The 21,478-nt window shown below is 41.8% G+C and overlaps 1 protein-coding gene across 1 annotated transcript in view; it reads right to left on the bottom strand.

Moving 5' to 3' along the window:
- FOCAD (focadhesin) overlaps positions 1–21,478 on the bottom strand; it is a 127,344-nt gene that overhangs the window by 86,620 nt on the left and 19,246 nt on the right. Inside the window, exons 6-11 of the mRNA XM_059833666.1 lie at positions 20,583–20,684; positions 14,769–14,973; positions 12,350–12,556; positions 11,812–11,899; positions 11,196–11,398; positions 6,922–7,179 (exon numbers count right to left, since the gene is read on the bottom strand). Of these exons, the coding sequence (XP_059689649.1) occupies positions 6,922–7,179; positions 11,196–11,398; positions 11,812–11,899; positions 12,350–12,556; positions 14,769–14,973; positions 20,583–20,684 (1,063 nt within the window). The remainder of the gene's footprint in view (positions 1–6,921; positions 7,180–11,195; positions 11,399–11,811; positions 11,900–12,349; positions 12,557–14,768; positions 14,974–20,582; positions 20,685–21,478) is intronic.

Raw genomic sequence — 21,478 nt, 5'->3', positions numbered from 1 at the left:
GACAAAAACCTTGGGGGTTTTTTTGTTGGTTTTTTTGTGGGTTTTTTTTTAAACACAGTTTTCTTCTGACGAGGTAGCCATCTTACTTGCAGCAGTTGGGATCAGAACTGCAAAAAATTTTCTCATGATAGGGCAGATGTTGCGACACCTGCAATAGACATACATGTAGCCATAACTTATCTACCCCTTTTCCTAGTAGATAATTCATTTACAAAGCCTGGGGCCTGTATCCCTGGTTACAGACTATTTAGTGGACCTGTCAAACTACTCACAGTTGGGTGTACTACTTACACTAGTTTTGAATGCTGACTTACAGAAAGAGATTTTCAAGATGACACTAACTTAAATAAGACATGCACAGGTGGTTCTACATCAGCTCAGCTTTGCTTTTACACACAAGTGCAATTCATTTTGCTTACTCCTATGCTTTGAAAACAATTAGGTGCTTCCCACTTAGAGAAAAGGAAGTTTTAATAACTACATTGCCAAAAAAATCTGGGTCAACAAAGCATCTATAAGCTACCTTAAGCTTTGTGACTTCCCTCAAAAACCTGTCTCTTGCAGTTACAAGAGAAAAATACATCTGGAAGACTAATTTCTGTCTGCTGGCTTAGGATCACATTGTCATGGTTGGATCACAATTTTCACTACCTGTAAGTTGTACATTCTTCCCCTTCTCATTGATCAGCTCCACACCCTTCCTCTCAACCAGAGCTCTAAATGGCATGTAACAAATTAAGAGTGTTGTTTTCCAGCAATACCATCCTATTCCTAGCATCCCTGCTTATTAAAGGATTTCCTTTTAAGACACTGAGATTGCTTACTTTTATGCTACCAACTTTCCAACTTATGCTTACATAATACGGTCAATATTTCATGCGCCTAAAGCTTTATGTCCTCAGTAAGTAAAACCTTTTAGCATGGGCTAAAATAGCATACGGTAAGACCAGCTCTAGTACAGAAGTGGCCAAAACCAGTCTTAACTGGCCATGTACTTCATACCATGCCTCCCAAATCCATTACAGTGTGTATAACTCAAAACCCTAGACCTCTGATGATGATAAACTCATGAATGAAACACTTGTTAAGAGACCTTAGCATTGTTAATAATGCCGAAAACCTTTTCTTAGCTGTGATTTGGATGACCAATGTAAATCTATATCCAGAGTTCAGAAGACTAAACTGCACTTTTAGAAACAATATTCAAATCTATGGTTTCCTTTACCTTTCAACAAAGGAAGTGTGGGGTGGTTTGTTATTTTTTTATTATTCTAACTTAAAAAGCATAAAGACACTTTTTAAGAAAGGCTTAAAAAATGCTCAAGGCTTCTACTTCTTTTAAAACAGTGAAGCAACAACTTACTGAATGAACTCTATACCATGCTCGTTCCAAAAATATTAGAGCATGCCATTGTAGCTGGTGATCAGCAGCTACACCACCACCATTTGGTAAATGGCTCTCCTAGCATAGACTGTTTGGAGTTTTATCGTGTCCTAGGAACTCTTAGGAGTATTTCTCCCTGCCACAGACCACCAGAGCCTTTGTGATGCAGTATTTTTCACTACAAAATTTAAAACACCACACAGCATTAGTATCTTAAGTTAAACCGAGTGGCAAGAAGCAGGTGACAAATTAAAAGGAAGTCAAACATTGCATGAAGCAGCAAAAGCAGTTTCAAGTGCCCTCTTGCCACAGCTGTCTCAGAAAGAATCTTTTGCTCTGAGTACTGTGAGGTTCTGACTTGCTTGCATGTTTGTTTTGCTTTTTTCGTGTTTTTTAATATTCCTCCATTTTGTGTTCTTTGACCATCCTCTAGAAGAGGTACAAGGCTATAACAGAATGGAAGAATTTTAAATCTGTAGTTTAAGAGAAAAAATTCATCCATCTGAAAGAAAATAACAGCCATTTTAAGAAAATAAGAAAGAACCATTAAGTGGACAAGGTAAGAATGAGAAAAAGATATCCTGAAGAGAACAAAAAGCACTTCATTTTGCACATTCCCAACAGATGCCTAACTTTGAGGAGTCAGTTCTAACTTCTAGCAACCCAGAATTTCCACCAATGTCAGACTCGTAACATAGCAAGGCAGCCGTTCTACACACAGTTCAACAAGGAGTATACCAAGTACACTGAATAAATACTTCAAAAAGAACTATCTAGGAAATAGATCCTGAAGTGTAAATAAGCTGGGTAGTCTTGCAGGTTGTTCTTAAAGTCAGTATCAATACTGCAGTTCAGGCTTTGTATAAACACTGTCATCTTGAATCTGCAACCACCTGTGTATTCACTAAAATTAACTACCATACTAACATTAGCATAATGATAACACCATGCACAGGACAAAACAGGAACTTCAAAATACAATAAAATGAGCAATGACACTTCCCTATTTAATTCACATACAGGCACAGATGTACTATAACAGCAAATTGCCCAGCAACTTTTTTCAATTCAACTGATGGCTACTTGTGGTTTGAAGTACGCTACAGATGTGCTGCACACAGCTCAAGTTGGCTGTACCCTTCAGTTTAGTTCGCAATTTTCTCTTCACCGCTATACATCTTCCCAATATACTGCATCCATATCTACTCTGCTCTGGTGAGAGTCATCCCTCTGATCACTTTTGTTGCCCTCCTCTGGACCCGCTCCAACAGCTCTGTGTCTTTCCTGTACTGCGGACTCCAGAGCTGGATGCAGTACTCCATGTGGAGGGGGATGGAGGGATGGAACACCTCTCCTGTGAGGAAAGGCTGAGAGACTTAGCGTTGTCAAGCCCAGAGAAGAGAGGGCTCCAGGGAGACCTCATTGCAGCATTTCAATACTTAAAGGGGGACTGTAAGAAAGATGGGGACAGACTTCTTAGTAGGGCTTGCTGTGACAGGACAAGGGGTAGTGGTTTTAAACTAAAAGAGGGTAGATTGAGACTAGATAGAAGGAAGACATTTTTTTATCATGAGGGTAGTGAAACACTGGAACAGGTTGCCCAGAGAGGTGGGAGATGCCCCATCCCTGGAAACATTCAAGGTCAGGTCAGAGGGGCTCTGAGCAATCTGATCTAGTGGAAGATGTCCCTGCTCATTGCAGGGGGGTTCGTCTAGATGACCTTTAAAGGTCCCTTCCAACCTGAACTATTCAATGATTTTTCCAGACCCAAAAACAAAAAAAAATTCAATCCTATGCTACAGGTGCTGCAATGAAAAAACCTTTTAAGACCAATGAAACACTCCCTTTTTTATTCCTCCCTCCAAAGTACTCTATTTCCTCCAGCTGTAGTGAGAAATGCAATGAGTTAAAAGTGTTTGGAGTTACTTACTTCCTGGAAACTGAGCTACAGTTGGATTGGCTGAGATGTAAATGATACATTTCACTCTCTTTCTCAGAGCACTGATCTTCCAGTTCATGTAAATTAACAGATTCTACATGTTCCATGCCCACATAACACGCACAGTCCTGATCAGGAATTCTACAGCAAAACCTTGCAATTTTCTCCGGACTGAAAACTGGACTTTTCAATCTGTTACTGTGTGTCTGAACAGGAGTCAGAAATACTTTTTCCACATACCATCCAAAAAACCAAACCCTTATGTTTAACGGAGCAGTTACAATTTCAAGTGTCTAAAGACAGAAAACAAAAAACCTGGAACTAGCATCACTGAGGCCTAGAAATACAAAATAACTAATCACCACAAAGCCTAATTACAATGCAAAAGTATGACTGAATACAATGCTAGAAAGACAATAAAGTTAAAATGCAAAAAAATCAGTCAAATCGAGAAAAAAAATTCAAGAAATCACATGCTCCCAAATCTGTATCAATACGAGTGCATTGTGAAACACACCCATACAAGAAAACAACAAAACAAAAGGCCAGCCTGAAAGAGATTTGAGAAAAGACATAAAAGGTTAACAGCAGGCAACCCACAACAGATGAAGCTGTCACCTGGTTTAAAAACATCTCCAGTGTAAGAAATACAGTTGTCTCCAAAAGCACTGTATAACGGGCCTGGTTTAACACAGCATTTAGTATGTGTTGAACAAGCAGCACCTCCTGGACTTCTTCCCTGGGTCAGAACTACTCAGCACTGTAAGTCATCAAGTGCATACCTGTCAGCTGTACCTTTTTCCAACTCTTATGCTGCAGAGTATGATAACTCTGAGACAGAAAGCAATTTAAAAAAAACTGAAGCAAATAAAGCTTGTCTTTATGGCACATCTGGAATTTGAAGCAACACTTCTCCGTTTCCTACATTTTTTTTATTTTACAGATAAGATATTGTTTCTGTATAACGCCTCCTGCATTACCTATTACTGTTTCTAGATATCCCTGTTTAGCTTTCCAGTTTACGTAGATAAGCATACTGCATAATTCTGGCTTGAATTCAGTACTGAAGTAGACAAAGACTACACATATATTTTTAAAAAGCAAGAATACAGATATTACAAGGGACTTGGCAGTCTTCCAGTAACCACAGAAGAACACAGAAAACAATTTATGAAGTCACCACAAGTCAGATATCATTTAGTAGCCTCTTTTCAACTTCCTCATGTTGTATTTTCATACTTACTAGATAACATCAACAAAAAGCCAGTCTTTCTTCCTAAGCCTAAACAACTAAAAAATACTCCAAAACAGAAACATAATACATATTTTGCTGGAAGTGACACACAAAAGGTGAGTTCCAGCCAGCTTGGGGTATATACATACATCTGTGTGTGTGTCTAAGGGCAAGACCACTGTGAGCTGCCTACTTGGAAGCCAGGGAGACCCAGACAACAGGGGGGTGGGTTGCATGTGTATCTGTGGTGGGTTGAGCCTGGCTAGATGCCAGGTGGCCACCAAAGCTGCTCTATCACTCCCATTCCTCAGCTGGACAGGGAAAAGAAAATAGAATGAAAACCTCATGGGTTGAGATAAGGACAAGGAGATCACTCACGATTACAGTCACAGGCAAAACAGACCCGACTTTGGGAAATTAGCTTAATTTATTACCAATCAAAATCAGAGTAGGATAATGAGAAATAAAACGAAATCTTAAAAACACCTTCCCCCCACCCCTCCCTTCTTCCCAGGCTCAACTTCACTCCCAATTTCCTCCACCTCCTCCCCCCGCGAGCGGCGCAGGGGGATGGGGAATGAGTGTTGCGGTCAGTTCATCGCACACTGTTTCTGCCGCTCCTTCTTCCTCACACTCTTCCCCTGCTCCAGCGTGGGGTCCCTCCCACAGGAGACAGTCCTCCACGAACTTCTCCAATGTGTGTCCTTCCCATGGGCTGCAGTTCTTCACAAACTGCTCCAGCATGGGTTCCTTCTATGGGGTGCAGTTCTTCAGGAACAGACTGCTCCAGTGTGGGTCCCCCATGGGGTCACATGTCCTGCCAGCAAACCTGTCCAGCTTGGACTCTTCTCTCCACAGGTTCACAGGTCCTGCCAGGAGCCTGCTCCAGTGCGGGCTTCCCATGGGGTCACAGCCTCCTTCAGGCATCCACCTGCTCCAACGTGGGGTCCTCCACGGGCTGCAGGTGGATATGTGCTCCACCATGGACCTCTACGGGCTGCAGGGACACAGCCTGCCTCACCATGGTCTTCACCACGGGCTGCAGGGGAATCTGCTCTGGCGCCTGGAGCACCTCCTCCCCCTCCTTCTTCACTGACGTTGGTGCCTGCAGAGTTGTTTCACATATTCTCACTCCTCTCTTCTCTGGCTGCCGTTGCGCAGTTCTTTTTCCCTTTTCTTAAACATTTTGTCCCAGAGACGCTACCACCATTGCTGATTGGCTCAGCCTTGGCCAGCAGCAGGCCCATCTTGGAGCCAGCTGGCATTGGCTCTACTGGACATAGGAGAAGCTTCCAGCAGCTTTTCAGAGAAGCCCCCCCACTACCAAAACCTTGCCATGCAAACCCAATACACTCTCTCTGCAGGATGGGGGACAGTCTGCACCAGCAACCGCAGCGGAGCTGCGGCCTCAGGGGCTCGCATGCTCAGATGCCAGCAACTGGTGAGACTGGGATCCAGTGTTACAGGGCATCTTGAAAAACAAGGGTTAAAAGTAAGAAAGAAGAATGTAAAGAAGATACTTTGTAACAACTGCACCTGGCACTTAGACACATTAGAGATAAAGACTGTCTCCACTGACTCTCTGCTAACTAGCAATAATGATTAGCACAAGGACGAATCGTAGAAAAATAGAATAGACTGCCAAAATAGTGCCCCAGAGTTAGCTTGTCTCATTATAATCTCATTTTAAAACTAAAAAACACACCTCCTAGCTAGAAAAGCCCCAACCCAATTAAGCCCCCTACTCTCTGAGCATGCATGGTGAATTAAAAGAGAACTGTAACTTTAAGATGAAGTAAGAAAAGTATTAACCAATAGTTAATTAAGGGGTAGCACCAGTAGGCGTAACTAACTTGGTTAACTGTTTTAAATACCTGTCATGATTTTAACCATGTGTACAAGCTTTGTGGAGAAATCCCCTTGCACCTGGCGCCACAATAAACACGCCTGCTTTATAACTCTTTGAGTTGTGAGGTTTGTTTCCACATGTCACCAGGGGCCACCTACTGTGCACACTGACCATCTATGCCCCCCTGCTAGAGGGATATATACTGTACATATCCATATATTGTACATACATTCCCACTAGCAGACCACCATCCTGCTCAGACAGAAAGCAGAGCAGGATGGGGCCTCTGGTGCTGTTCTGCATTCCTATGAGTGCTCTGTGTGTCTGCGTTATACACATAAGCACAAGTATGTGATGCACGTGTGTGCTGCATGTTCATGTACCTACTGGGAAAACAGGCACAGCCTTGCCACTTGTCAGGCCTGGGGTCACGAAGCTGTGGCAGCCTTGCCTCTCTCGGGCTGCAGAATCCAGGCCAATTTCTGTAACAAAATCCACTAACACTAAGTTTTTACCTGAGAACAATCAGTCTTGGCTACTTCCATAGTGGCCTGGAGTACATCACGAAGACTGTCTCCATTTTCTTGGATCAGTAGATAAGCCAGCAGAAGAAAAACATGGGCAGGGACTTGAGTTGTAACAGGTAGCAGTGATTTCACTGAAGACAACCAGTTAGTAACTGCAGACTTCTCTTTCATGAGCTCTATGATCTTCCAGGTTGTATACAATGAGTTGTAAGAGCTGGTTATGGGCAAAAGGAGTTTGAGGGACACCTGAGAACAAGTGAAACAAACAAAATTCTCAATTCAACAAATAAGGTACCATGAGAGAATAAAAAACTCCCATAACTAACACAGTTCCGTCATCCAAAACGAATTTTTTTGGGGGGTTCAAATGCAATAAATGTAAAGAATAAATTGCAATACACTTCTTTACAATCCTTTGTTCCTGCACTAAGGATGTTTGAATGGGTGGCTAATTCCATATTCAGGAGTTCCCCCTTTATTTAGCATCCATCATTCCTGTTCCTGCTGGTAACTGCAGTGCTACTTCCTCACTAAAATGGACACAATAAAACCGGAGTACATTAAAAGCTTCCGTTCCTGACAGTGACAGGTGCATCACAAAAATGTGATTATCATCTACATTACTTTAAAGAAATCCTCTTAACTTTTGATAGTAGTTAATAAAACACCACATTTGAGGTCAATCCAACTTCACAATTTTTAACCATTTCACTTCTCAGAACAAAATGTTCTATAGATGCAGTCATGGAAAAACACACTTAGAAGCAGGAAAGCAGTAAAATACAAATGACAAATCATCCTAACTCAGGTTTTTATACAAGTATATATTTTAAAGCTCCTGCAAATTAATGCAGAAGTTTGAAGTTCTTCATTAAAACAAAAAAGCTTAATCCAAGACAAACCGTCTCTTCCCTACTAATTCTTTGTTTCCTTAGAAAATGCAGTGTTTCCAGAAATGTCTTTCCATTGTCAAGACAGTAGTTGGCAGGCAGTAATTATATGAAGTACAATAAAGTATTTGAGAAGAGGTCTCCAAACAAACACTGGAAATGGAATTCAGACTGCAACAGGGCAGGGCCCACTCACCTTTAAACTACCAAGAAAAAAAGATTTTTGAGTGGCAAAAGCTGTTCTCAATAAAACTGCAGAATTCCATTTTAATCACACTGTTCAATGCAACGTAATTTTATTTTGGCTAATGGAGGGTAGAATGCCCATGTACTTTAGATGAACTTTTTAACATAACATTAAAATTAGCTTATTCCATTACTTATGCATTACAATTACTGTATGTGAAAAATTCTACAATCTATAATGCCATCTCCCTGGCTGGCAAGATCACTTGGAGACAACCATCTCTTCTGGATACAGTTGTGAAACTGCTATTTATTGATAAAGTTATTTAAACTTTATCCAAGGATAGTGGGCTCAGAAGAGCTTCAGCATCTGTCAGTTGAACTGTTTAGTTGCCTGTCCCTACAAGATCATAGGACTTTAAATCAAGATCAGACTATTACAGTATTTTTTTTTTTTTAAATGCCTGGAAAAAACTACTCAAATTGGTAGACCCTGAAATATTGTATTGATATTACCGTTCCACATTACTTTCCCAAAGATTTTGCTACACAACTGTACTCACTCCCTTCTCGCTTTATTTCAGCTGCATGAAAACAAGCTATCGCCATATTTTCACTTTATTGCTGCACCCCATTCATACAGGTTACGTAGAAAATTTTAGTCTACCAACACTGAAAGATATATATAAAATCCCTCCATGGCAAAGTAGAAATGCAGGTTAGCCATGTCCTAAAATTTTTCAGAAACTTGGGACTCCAAGTAGAACAATTTCCCATCACTATCACTGCCAAAAAAAGAGCCATTGAAGAAAATACAGCTTTTGGGTATACCAGCTATGGAAAGGCAGCCACATACCCACTGAGGACTACAAGAACCTTGCTAGGGCATGCAGACAGGAAGGTTAAGGCTCAGCTAGAACTGAAATTGGCCAGAGATGTCAAGAAGAAAGGGTTCTTCGGCTATGTGAGCAGTAAGCAGGAGCACAGGGAAGACACAGGCCCATTACTAAACAGAGCAGGGAAACTAATTACAAATAATGCCGACAAGACAGAGGTTCTCATTACCTCCTTTCCTTTATCTTTACCAGTGTAGCTGGACCCCAGCACACAGGATCAAGCAGCTACGACAATGCATGTGTCAACCCACCAGTAGTGGCCCTCTGCAAGGGCTCAACCCACATAAATCAATGGGCCCAGAGGGAATCCACCCCAGGGTGTTAAGACAAGTGGCTGACATTGTTGCAAGGCCACTGCCTATAATCTTTGAAAAGCCATGGAGATCAGGGAGCGTCCTTGATGACTGGAAGAGGGTAATGTCATACCGATCTACAAGAATGGCCCAAAAGAGGACCCAGGAAACTACAGGCCCATTAGCCTTACTTCAGTCCCTGGGAGAGTGGTGGAAGGAGTCCTCCAAGAAACTATTACAAACCAAATGAAGCAGGTGATTAGGAAAATCCAGCACAGGTTTACCAAAGGCAAATCACAGCAGGCTAACCTGATCATCATCTACAACAATGTATCTCCTGTCAACATGGAAAGAGCAGTGGATATTGTTTACCTGGACTTTAGCAGCAAAGTGTTCAACACTGTTTCCCACAGCCCTCTCCTGGACAAACTGTCAAGATACAGACTGGATAGGTGGTCTATGAAATGGATAGAAAATTGTCTCACAGGCTGCGCTCAGAAGGTAGTGATGAATGGTTTTTACTCAGGCTGGCAGCCTGTCACAGGTGGAGTCCCCCAAGGAGCAGTACTGTGCCCCACGCTGTTCAACATCTTCATAAATGATCTGGATGATGGGACTGAAAGCGCCCTCACCATGTTTGCTGACGACACAAAACTGGGTGATGAGGTGGACACATCAGAAGGGAGAGCCATCTTTCAGAGGGACCTGGACAGGCTGGAAGAACAGGCTAGCAAGAACTGCAGTTGTCTTTCCTGAAGTTCATACAAAGTCCTGCATCTGCGACAACATAACTGAAGAGCCCAGCAGAGACTATGATGTGGGTGGCTGGGGAGCAGCCTTGCTGAGAGGGACCTGGGGGTACCAGTGGACAACAAGCTGAACATGAGTTAGCAGCGCACCACTGCAGCAACCAAGGCAAGTTGGATCCAAAGCTGCATCTGCAGGCATGCCACTAGCAGAGACAGAGACATTATCATACCACTTTACTCAGCGCTTGTCAGGCTGCACCTGGACTTCTCGTCCTCACAATACAAAAAAAGATGCAGACAGACTGGAGAGTGTCCAAAGGAGGACCATGAAGATAATCAAAGGGCTGGACAACTTGCCCTTTAAGTTAGGTCTTTTTACCCTGAAGACGACAAGGCTCAAGGAGGATGTCACCCCAGTTTTCCAGTACTTGAAGGGCAGGTACCAACAGGACAGAAGCTCTCTCTTCACAAGGAGCCACATGGAGAAGACAAGGTGCAATAGGTATAAGCTGCACTGGGAGAGGTTTCGTCTTGATATAAGAAATAAATTTTTTCTAGTGAAAACGATAATTCACTGGAATGATCACATCACTACCCTCCCTACACCACATAACAGGGGTATAAAACAGAAAGGAAGCTTAGCTTCCACATTACTAAGCACATCTTGATCAAAGAAACTTGCTGTCACCTGTTCTCAGAACAGATGGGACAAATGGTTGGAGGGCAGCTAAGTGAGACATAAGTGAATAAATAAAAAAAACCCACACAAATAAAAAAACCCAGAATGATGAGCTGAAATTTGATAACTGACACACGTGCTCTGTAACTCTCTTCAGCCAAAGGAGAAAGAACAGCAGCTAACAGTCGCACACTATGGTAAGGAAAAGGATATAGCTGAGTAGAATAAGCAAGTCTAAAAAAGATGAAGTAAGTATACACAACCCTTTTTTCTGTAAGTCCTGTTACTTGATTAATAATGTAGCTGAATTCTTTAATCTCTACGGTCTCTAAAAGTAAAAAAAATCCCATCTCCTAAGTAAAACAGTATCTAGCATACAAACATACTTCCACTTTACCAGTAGTCTAGTTTTATGGACTATACATATTTTTAAGCGTTTCCATACGATGTATTACACAAAGATGTTCATCCATGTAGAGCCTTTCCCAAGCAGCTAGGCATAAAGCAGAGAAGTTGTTAAATGCATCCCCTACCTGCCCCAAAAGAAGGAAAAAAACTTAAAATTTTACCAATTCCTTTTTATCCTTCACACCTTTCTCCTGTAATATTCCCAAAAGATTTTCAGCCAGCTGTTGCCGGGTAGTTCCAGAATCATCCTCTAACAGGCAGTCCCCAACTGCTGTAGAAGATAAGATCTGTAGCACAGGCATCAGCAAAGTAAGGGCTGTGGTTGAGATGTTCTGGGTTTCTGAACAGGAAAGGATCTTGTAAGCTATTTAAGATAAGGGGGAGAAAAACAAAGTCGAAAGGTCAGCCAAACATTGCCATGACTGTCAGGCCTGCTCTCTTAAGACCTGTCAAAAGAAACCACTCAGGATACATGTATCTCAGCTGAGAAATCCTGCTGTTAACTCAAAAATGAAACAGACAGGCTCCAAGACAGCAGGGAGCTTAAAATACAGTAACATCCATGTTAACATCCAAGTCAATGTAGCAGGAGAATTTATCTTTATTGCCATTAGATCAAACGTTACTTTTTAAATTCAGGAAAAATCCTGCTTATAAAAAAAACATTTCACCACCCAATCCAACTTCAGGGTAATGCTGTGCTTGTTTTCATAAACATGAAGAAACAAAGACACAGTCTTAAGAGTGTGGATTCCTCTTTCATAGGAAGAGCTTTACCTAGACTCAAGAGAGACTTTTGCTGACTTTCTGGTGTTTGCAGCAGTAGAAGCGCTAGTCCAATTATACATTGTTGCACTGGAAATACCTACAAGGAAAAAAGAGAGGGGTTCAAGTTTTCTTTGGTTTTCAGTGGCATTAAACAGTACAAATGGGCAACAACCAAAACTCTGTAAGGATGTTCTCCATGAATCATAGGGAGCGCACGCGCAGCAACACAGCACATGCAATGAAGAATATGAATAGTGTAAAAATAGTATTTTAACTGAACAGCTACAACACTTTAATGTGTTTCTTGGTTCAAACCATTTTAGCTCAGTTTAAACCAACTCCCATACTCAAAGGTTAACTGATATATATATAGAACCAGCTAAGTTGTTGCCTTCTGAAGGTCTTCAACAAAAAAAAAAAGATGCTTTTGAAACAACACTGGTCAGTGCAGACAAATGCCATGTACCAATGTCTCTAAATACTGTCTTAAACAGGACATTCTTTAAAATTTAAATACAACTATTATTTTTTCCCCATAAACTCTTACCTCTTTTAAGACCTCAAAGTTGTCTTCTATTAAGGTGACCAAAGACGAGCATTCTCCAGTTACATTTAAACACACTTCACAGAAGCATAAAAGTTGCAGACAAAATTGGGATAACTGAACTTTCCAAAACACAGGATAGCGCAGTAGGCTGAGGAATAGCTCTTGCAGATAAAACAAGGCTTCTGTAACTTGCAGTAAGTCTTTAAGCTGTAGAGATGTAGTTAAAAAACAAAACAAAACCAAAACACATTCTGGTTTAGTTCCCCTTCCCTATCTACACAGAATTCCCCAAGTTTAGAATTAGTTCTATTAGCTCTGCAATGCTTCCATTGCAAATATTACTAAGACTTTGAAGAAACACATTTATAAACTAGATGCAGGAATCTCTTATCCAACTTCCCTGAAAAAACAATAGATGAACTGCTATTGAATGTTTTGAAGTAAAATTAGAAACATGTGAAAGAATAAAAGGATTTCTTCATAGCTGATGAGAAAAATCCCTTTTTCCTCAAAAGCAACAGCAAATTATTTCAGCTGTCGGGGTTGTCTCAATAGCATAAAACAAGTTGTGTGGGAATTTCATATAGAAGAATATTTACCTGCTAACAGAAACATCCTGCTCTGTAATATTTCCTCTATAATGTAACCAAGATTTTAACATATGTCTCAAAAGAGAAAGGCTGTGGTGTTATCTCCTTCTAGAGCACCATGTAATCTAACTACTACAAAAATGAAAAGCTGAAGTGTGATACCCAAAAGCAGTATCTCCATATTTGGAAGCAAAGTAAAGAGGTGTCAAGAAGCAGACTGCCTTAAAATCCTAATGTGTTAGATGCTCTTGAAAATTCTAGTTCCAGACAAACCCAGCTGTTCCAATCCAAACTCTTGAGATAGCATTAAGGATAACATCCCGATTTTTAGTCCGTTGGAATGAATTCTATGAATAACCTGCTCTAATCAGAAGCCTCATGTCCACTGAATTTTTCAGCAGAAAGTCTGCAGGTGACAAACTGTACTTTTGACAGCTTGGTTGATATTGTCTGACAAAATGACTAGGAAGCATTTCAGCACTTACACAATACAGAGGATTAAACAATGCTAAGCTTAAAGGAAGGATAAGAACTATCTGAGGTTCAGAGGAAGAAGAAGAAATGACTGGTTATTAAACAGTCCATGAAACAGGCTTCTTGAAGTATGTCCCTTTCCATTGTGAAAGTTTTATCTCAGGCAAGTCAAAAACATTCAAGTATTAATCTGAGTTTAAAAAAAATGCAACAGATTTCTAGTTTAAAAAAGTGCCAACAACCATAGAGGAAAGAAAGGTTGATAACTAATTTTAGAAAAGTCTTCTTCACTGCCATTTTTATGCCTAAATGTTACTAAGTCAGAAGTCTAGCCATACGTTCAGGACATGATGTCATACTGAAGTTGACGTAGAATTAAGACAAAAATGGAAATGTCCCCATGACTAGAAAAAGTCAGCATGTATCTGTCATAAAGAGTACAGCTGAACCAAGATAAATGTGCATAACACAAGTTATTATTCGTCCAAAAGACTGAAAAATAGCTACCAGTAGGAAGCAGACTTTACTGCAAAAGTCCTCAGGAGGAAGATGCTACCAAATAACCTCATTATCAAGCCTATTTAGTTTTATATTATTGATATTATCAAACCCTCTCTCTATGACAATAATACCATAGCACCTCATGTTTGACTGAATATATTTGAAACTGAAGGTATCACTCTAATATTTAAGAGTAAGGAAAAGGCACATGGGTACAAAAAAGCTTAACCAATGTCCTCGTAAAGCATGAGGCAAAGCAGAGCTATTAACCTTAACCAACACCTTAGACCCCTGAACTAAAAGGGACAAAGATTAAATCCCTAGCTCCTGGCAAGTACCACTGTGCAACTTCAAAATACATTCAAAACCTTCAGCATATTCCAGAGGGATTAAGTTTCGTCTTCAGACTCACTAATCCCTCTGTTACAAAGAGCGAGAAAGGAATATCCAAGAGTATTTAAATCATGCTTCTCATATAGTTTGTTTCCTCTTAAAATTATCCACGTTAAGTTAAAAATATGCATGTTTTTGACAAATATCTTAACCATTTAACAACATTCTCTCTCTCACGAGTATCTCTACAAGTTTACTGTAAGTTTCCTGAGGCAACTAGTGGCAAATAACTATGGTAGATGTGTTTCAATTTATACCTTACCAGGTGTACCAGATTTGAACAATTAACAAGTTTTACTTTCTAACAGAAACAGACAGTTTGTTAGATTTCTGTACTACCAACAAACCAGGTCTATAGGAGATGAAAGAGAATGCTGTATTTGCACACTTGAAAAGCAGTAATACTATCATTGCTTTGATAGTATTTATTTGTAAAAGGTGGGGTCAGGCAACAACCGTACCTGAAGGTGTGGAATCAAATCACACAGCAGTTGAAGAATTCTGCATTCCAGTATGGAGGGTGCTTCTTTGTGCCTTGGAGCATGAGGCTGAAGTAAGATCTTAAGTAAACCCATTCGCAGTTCAGCATATTCCCGTAACTGAGACGGCTCACAATACACGTATCTTAGAAACGGAGCCATTATGCCAACACACGAACTCTGTGCCCTGCAGTTCAAGAAATAAGCTTGCCAAGACTGGTTTATACTGAAAACTTAACAAACAACATGGAAAACCCAAGCAATGTGACATTCCCTGCAATAATTTACAGGATGCGATTAACTGAAAGGTGTTGTGAAAGGCATTACTGAATCTCACAAAAACCTTTTGACTTACTAGCACGAAGTACTGTCATTAGACCTTATATAGCAACCATAGAATGAAATGCAATTGTGAAAAGACTCAATATTTAGGCATGAATACTACTCAATAGGTACTTGCAGATTATGACACTCTTAATTTTATTGAATTGATGAGAAAAAAAACAATGAAGTGACTTTCCTTGCTGAATATCATGAGAGAACTAGTGTGCCATTCTGAATTAGCATTTGGACAAGGCTTTTCAGAAATATCTTTTTAAAACACATAAAACCTAATTTCAATTAAAAAGAGTCATCCATTCCTTGCCAGTTTTTGCCCAATGGTCTTAAACAAGTACATGAAACAGGAACTGCTTTAGCCAAAATGGCTACCCAGTAATAAATTTATCACAGAACAATTATATTGTCTTGACCCTGTTAGGAATACCAGCTGTTCTTGACATTATTAAAAAAATAAAATAAAGCTAATGATCAATATATTAACAGGGAATAATGAATAATAATAATAATAATATAATATACGAAATCACAATTAAAAGTCAGTTTTAAACAAGACTCAGCCCTGATGCAGAGCTTTACAAAGAACTTGGCAAAAGATCTACATCAACGTATGTGGCGCTTGTTGGTGTCGTGCTTAGGGACACGGTTTATTGGTGGACTTGGTAGTGTTAGGTTAATGGTTGGACTCGATGTTCTTAAGGGTCTTTTCCAACCTAAATGATTCTGTATTCTCAGTCTAGAACTTTATTCCACAGAAACCTCTGCACAACAAGCAGCAAAGGAAGTTTAAGATATTTTCCTTCTCAGCAAGAAAAAATCCAAAATTCAAAACAAGACACCAGCAAAAAATCCACAGTTCATTCCATCTTTCAGATATCTGACAGGACTCTTCACAAGTCCCAGATTTGGCAGCTGAGCCAAAGAACCAGTCTGCAAATAGTATTTTAGAAATACTCTGATCAATTCATTTGAACAAAACACATTTTTCCTTGAAAGTCTTACTGTTGATCATGTAGTCTAGGCCCACTATAAATTTAATATCTTAATAAACTTATGTTTGCTCAGAGCAACAGAATACACAAGTCAATTTCACTGTATTGTAACTCTGTTGTATTTGTATGCGTCTTCCAGAGAACAGGAGAGAAGAGATACTTTCTATCTTAAAAACATACATACAGGTGTAAAAATCACTGAAAACATTTGGCTTTAAGGCTCTTACAGCACTTGGTATCTTACACTGACACTTTATTGGACAAGCTTCTTGGAGGTAACCATGAAGAAATGTTGAAATTGTTGATAGCTTGGATAATTGTTCACTGTTAAAGATATTTTATAATAAGGCTGTGCCACTGATTATTTTTTTTTTTAAATCAAGAAGCGTACAACATTCTTAAAGACCTCATCCTTTATTGTGAGATATAAACATCTGTGCTCTCCCTTTGTCATCCCACCATTTTGTACAGATGAGTTATAACTGCATACTAGTCATCTTTTTTGACTAAGCAGCCAAAATATTGACAAAGCAAATACTCAAAAATGCTTTTTTTAAAAAAAAAAATTTCCAAAGGTGCTATCAATTTTGCACCAATTTTTCCACATCCATAAAAATTATATCAACATAAAAGAGTTAAGAAAAAAATATAAAAATCAGTTTTTGATGGATTATTCTAGTATTATATTAATAGTCTATTTTTAACCTTTCATAGAATCATTTAGGTTGGAAAAGACCTGTAAGATCACTTCCAACAGTAAACCTAACACTGCTAAGTCCACTACTAAACCATGTCCCTACGCGCCACATGCACACATCTTTTAAGTACCTCCAGGGATGGTCACTCAACCACCTTCCTGGGCAGTCTGTTCCAACGTCTGACAATCCCTTGCAGTGAAGAAGTTTTTCCTAATATCCAATCTAAACCTCCCCTGGCGCAACTTGAGGCCGCCTCCTCTTGTCCTATCACTTGTCACTTGGCAGAAGAGACCAACACCCACCTCTCTGCAACCCCCTTTCAGGTAATTGTAGAGAGCGATGAGGTCTCCCCTCAGCCTCCTCTTCTCCACACTGAACAACCCGTTTCCTCAGCCGCTCCTCATAAGACTTGTGCTCCAGACCCCTCACCAGCTTCGTCGCCCTTCTCTGGACACGCTCCAGCACCTCAATGTCCTTCTTGTAGTGAGGGGCCCAAAACTGAACACAGTATTCGAGGTGCGGCCTCACCAGCGCTGAGTACAGGGGCACGATCACCTCCCTACTCCTGCTGGCCACACTATTTCTGATACAGGCCAGGATGCCGTTGGCCTTCTTGGCCACCTGGGCACACTGCTGGCTCATCTTCAGCTGGCTGTTGACCAACACCCCCAGGTCCTTTTCTGCAGGGCAGCTTTCCAGCCACTTGCCCCCAAACCTGTACTGTTGTCTGGGGTTGTTGTGACCAAAGTGCAGGACCCGGCACTTGGCCTTGTTGAACCTCATACAATTGGCCTGGGCCCATCGATCCAGCCTGTCCAGATCCCTCTGCAGAGCCTTCCTACCCTTGAGCAGATCAACACTCCCGCCCAACTTGGTGTCGCCTGCAAACTTACTGAGGGAGCACTCGATCCTCTCATCCAGATCATTGACAAAGGTATTAAACAAAACTGGCCCCAACACTGAGCCCTGGGGAACACCACTTGTGACCAGCCACCATTCACCACAACTCTCTGAGCTCGGCCATCCTGCCAGTTTTCTTACCCAGCGAGGAGTGCACCTGTCCAAGCCATAAGCACTCAGCTTCTCCAGGAGAATGCTGGGGGAAACAGTGTCAAAGGCTCTACTAAAAAGTCTAGGTAGACTATATCCACAGCCTTTCCCTCGTCCACTTTGTCATAGAAGGAGATCAGCTTAGTCAGGTAGTACCTACCCATGCTGACTAAGCCTGATCACCTGGTCGTCCTGCACATGCTGCGTGATGGCACTCAAGATGATCTGCTCCATAACCTTCCCTAGCAACGAGGTCAGGCTGACAGGCCTGTAGTTCTCCAGATCCTCCTTCTGCCCTTCTTGTAGATGGGTGTCACATCTGCTGACCTCCAGTCCACTGGGACCTCCCCAGTTAGCCAGAACTGCTGGTAGATGACGGAAAGTGGCTTGGTGAGCACTTCTGCCAGCTCCCTCAGTACCCTTGGGTGGATTCCATCCAGTCCCATAGACTTCTGGATGTCTAAGTGATGTAGCAGGTCACTAACCATTTCCCCTTGGATTGCGGGGGCTTCCTTCTGCTACCTGTCTTCCAGCTCAGGGGGCTGGGTACCTGGGGAACAGCCGGTCTTACTATTAAAGACTGAGGCAAAGAAGGCATTAAGTACTTCAGCCTTTTCCTCATCCTTTGTCACTATGTTTTCCCCCATGTCCAGTAAAGGATGAAGATTCTCCTTAGGCTTCCTTTTGTTGCTAATGTATTTATAGAAACTTTTTTTGTTGTCTTCTACAGCAATTGCCAGGTTAAGTTCTAGTTGGGATTTAGCCTAATTTCCTCCCTGAAAAACCTCACAACATCCTTGCAGTCCTCCTGAGTTGCCTGCCCCTTCTTCCAAAGGTTATGAACTCTTTTTTTTTCCTCCTGAGTTCCATCCAAAACTCTGTTCAGCCAGGACAGTCTTCTCCCTGACAGCTTGTCTTCAGGCACATGGGGACGGCCTGCTTCTGCGCCTTTAAGATTTTGTTCTTGAAGAATGTCCAGACTTCCTGGACTCCTCTCCCCTTCAGGACTGCCTCCCAAGGGCCTCTGTCCACCAGGCTCCTAAACAGGCCCAAGTCAGCCCTCCAGAAGTCCAAGGCAGCAGTTCTCCTGACCCCACCTCCTTAATTCTCTGACAACCGAAAACTCTGTCATTTCATCACTGTGCCCAAGGCAGCCTCCCACCATTGCATTCCACACAAGGCCTTCTCTGTTCACAAACAGCAGGTCCAGCAGGGCACCTCCCCTGGTAGGCTCGCTTACCAGCTGTGTCAGGAAGTTATCTTCCACTTCCTAGGCTGTGTCCTCTCTGCCAGATTTGATTTCCGGCAGACATCTGGTAAGCTGAAGTCCCCCACGAGAACAAGGGCTAGTGATCATGAGACTTCTCCCAGCTGCTTACAGAATATTTCATCTGTCTCCTCATCCTGGTTGGGTGGTCTATAACTGACTCCCACCATGATATCTGCCTTGTTGGCCTTCCCCCTGATTCTTACCCACAGACACTCAACCCTATCATCACCATTGTTAACCTCTAAGACAGTCAAAACACTCCTTGACATACAGGACTACCCCACCGCCTCTCCTTCTTTGCCTGTCCCTTCTGAAGAATTTGTAGCCACCCAGTGCAGCACTCCAGTTCTGGTGGATACACCAGTCTCAGAGCCAGGTATTGATCATCTAGCTCTTCCTGTTTCTTCCCCCATCATTCCCTGCCAATGGAAGGATGGAGGAGAACACCACTTGTGCTCCCGATCCCCTGACCTGTTGTCCCAAGGCCCTGAAGTCTCTCTTGATCGCCCTCAAGCTTCTTGCCACAACTTCATTGCTGCCAACCTGAAGAATCAGTAATGGATAATAATCTGAGGGCTGTACCAGGGTAGGAATTTTTCTTGTCACATCTTTAACATGGGCCCCAGGGAGGCAGCAGACTTCCCTAAGAAGCGAGTCCATTTGGCTTATGGGGCCTTCTGTCCCCCTCAGGAGAGAGTCCCCTATGGCAATGACCCACCTTTTTTTCTTTATGGAAGCCACTTTTACACAGGGCATAGGCCAGCTTAACCTTGGTGACACCTCCAAGCTAGGTGAACCCTTCTCGTCATCACTGGTTCCACTTGCAGAGCCTTGTATCTATTATGCAAGAGGACCCCAGAAGGTGGGCTAGTAACAGAGGAGACTTGCCTGCTGCACCGGGCAGACACTTGTTGCCATTGCCCCCTAACCCTTAAGTCACCTCATTCTGCTGGGCAGAGAGAGGAAAGGGAGTCTTCCGTATCCCATGCCCTGTCTGCCTCTTGGGCCTGTCCCAGGGAAGGTAGGGTGCGATTCCAGTGGTCTATATCCCTCTCGCACTCCCTGATACTCCTCAACATACTCACCTCCTCCTGGAGCTCTGCCACTAAGTGGAGGAGCTCCTCTACCTGGGTGCACCTCCCACAGGTGTGCTCACTGCTGCCTTCCAGTACTGGCATCAGAGTAGGACACAACCTGCAGCCTGCCACCTGGGTGGCAGCATGTATCCATCAGCGCCCTGTCTGGGAGGCTGCATCAGTCATGGTGGGTGCAAAGCTTACAGATACCACGGCTTTCTACCACTTTAAATGGTGTCATTAAATTTTATAATCATCTTTTTCAAAAGACGGAACTCTTACTGCTCATTGCAGCTGCCTTCAAGAAAAAAGTGACAGCGATACAATTCAGTTATCTACATTTGCTGTTTTTTAATTATCCATTCATTTACCTCTCTGGACACTGACGGAAAAACACTGTTATCTGCTGCAGTAGAACTGGCCAGCAATCAGGTCTGTTTTCAAGGACACTGATTAATGGATGAGGAGTGTTCCTGAAACACAAAGAAATCACATTTGGATCTATAATGCTGAAAACGAGTGTGCAAAATAACTATCTTCAAAATAAAAGCAGCTGTAGAAATAGACAATTTAATCCCCCGGTATTAACAAATCCCTTTACCAGCTTTGCCAAATCTGCTACAACGTCAAAAGAGCACATTTTATAGGAACTTTAGGAAACAAGACTAAAACAAAATCTCTATTTGAAAAGTCGATCTGATTTTGTTTTTATTAAACAAATGTCTAAGGATCACTGTTCAAATGTGTGGCCTGATTTGAGTCATTGGTAGCAGCACTAGGGTCTAACAATGGGCTCCAAGTAATACCCACAGAAAAATATGAACCACATCACACTTCAATCCAGTCTTTCCATTGGCACAAATCTTCAGCAACTGAGACCAATCGTGGTGACCATCATCCCACTTACAACTTTAAATCTGCTCCCAACTTATTTATTTTTCCTTTTTCTTTTTAGGCAGTAAAGGAAGCAGGAGAGGAGGAAGGCTGACCATACCACCAGCCTAGAAATGTTCGCTTTACTGCCAACCCTCTGACAACAGTTGCATTTGAAAAGGTCACTGAGGCTTAGTAGCCACCCATTCTTCTCAATGTATTACCAACACCTTCCCCACCTCCAAAGTCAATGACTGAGGGCCATCTACACCACCTAGAAGTGCAATGCTCACATCAAACTCATTATCCTTGTGCAGGTGAAGGACAAGCTCGGCAGGAAGAGAGCCTGAAGTATACAATTTGTTCTGTCAGAAGCAAAACCAAAGTAATTTCA

Source organism: Gavia stellata, chromosome Z (assembly GCF_030936135.1).
Source record: "Gavia stellata isolate bGavSte3 chromosome Z, bGavSte3.hap2, whole genome shotgun sequence".
Lineage (NCBI taxonomy): Eukaryota > Metazoa > Chordata > Aves > Gaviiformes > Gaviidae > Gavia > Gavia stellata.
The sequence above is the reverse complement of the archived record's forward strand: the minus strand, read 5'-3'. Positions and strand labels throughout refer to the sequence as shown.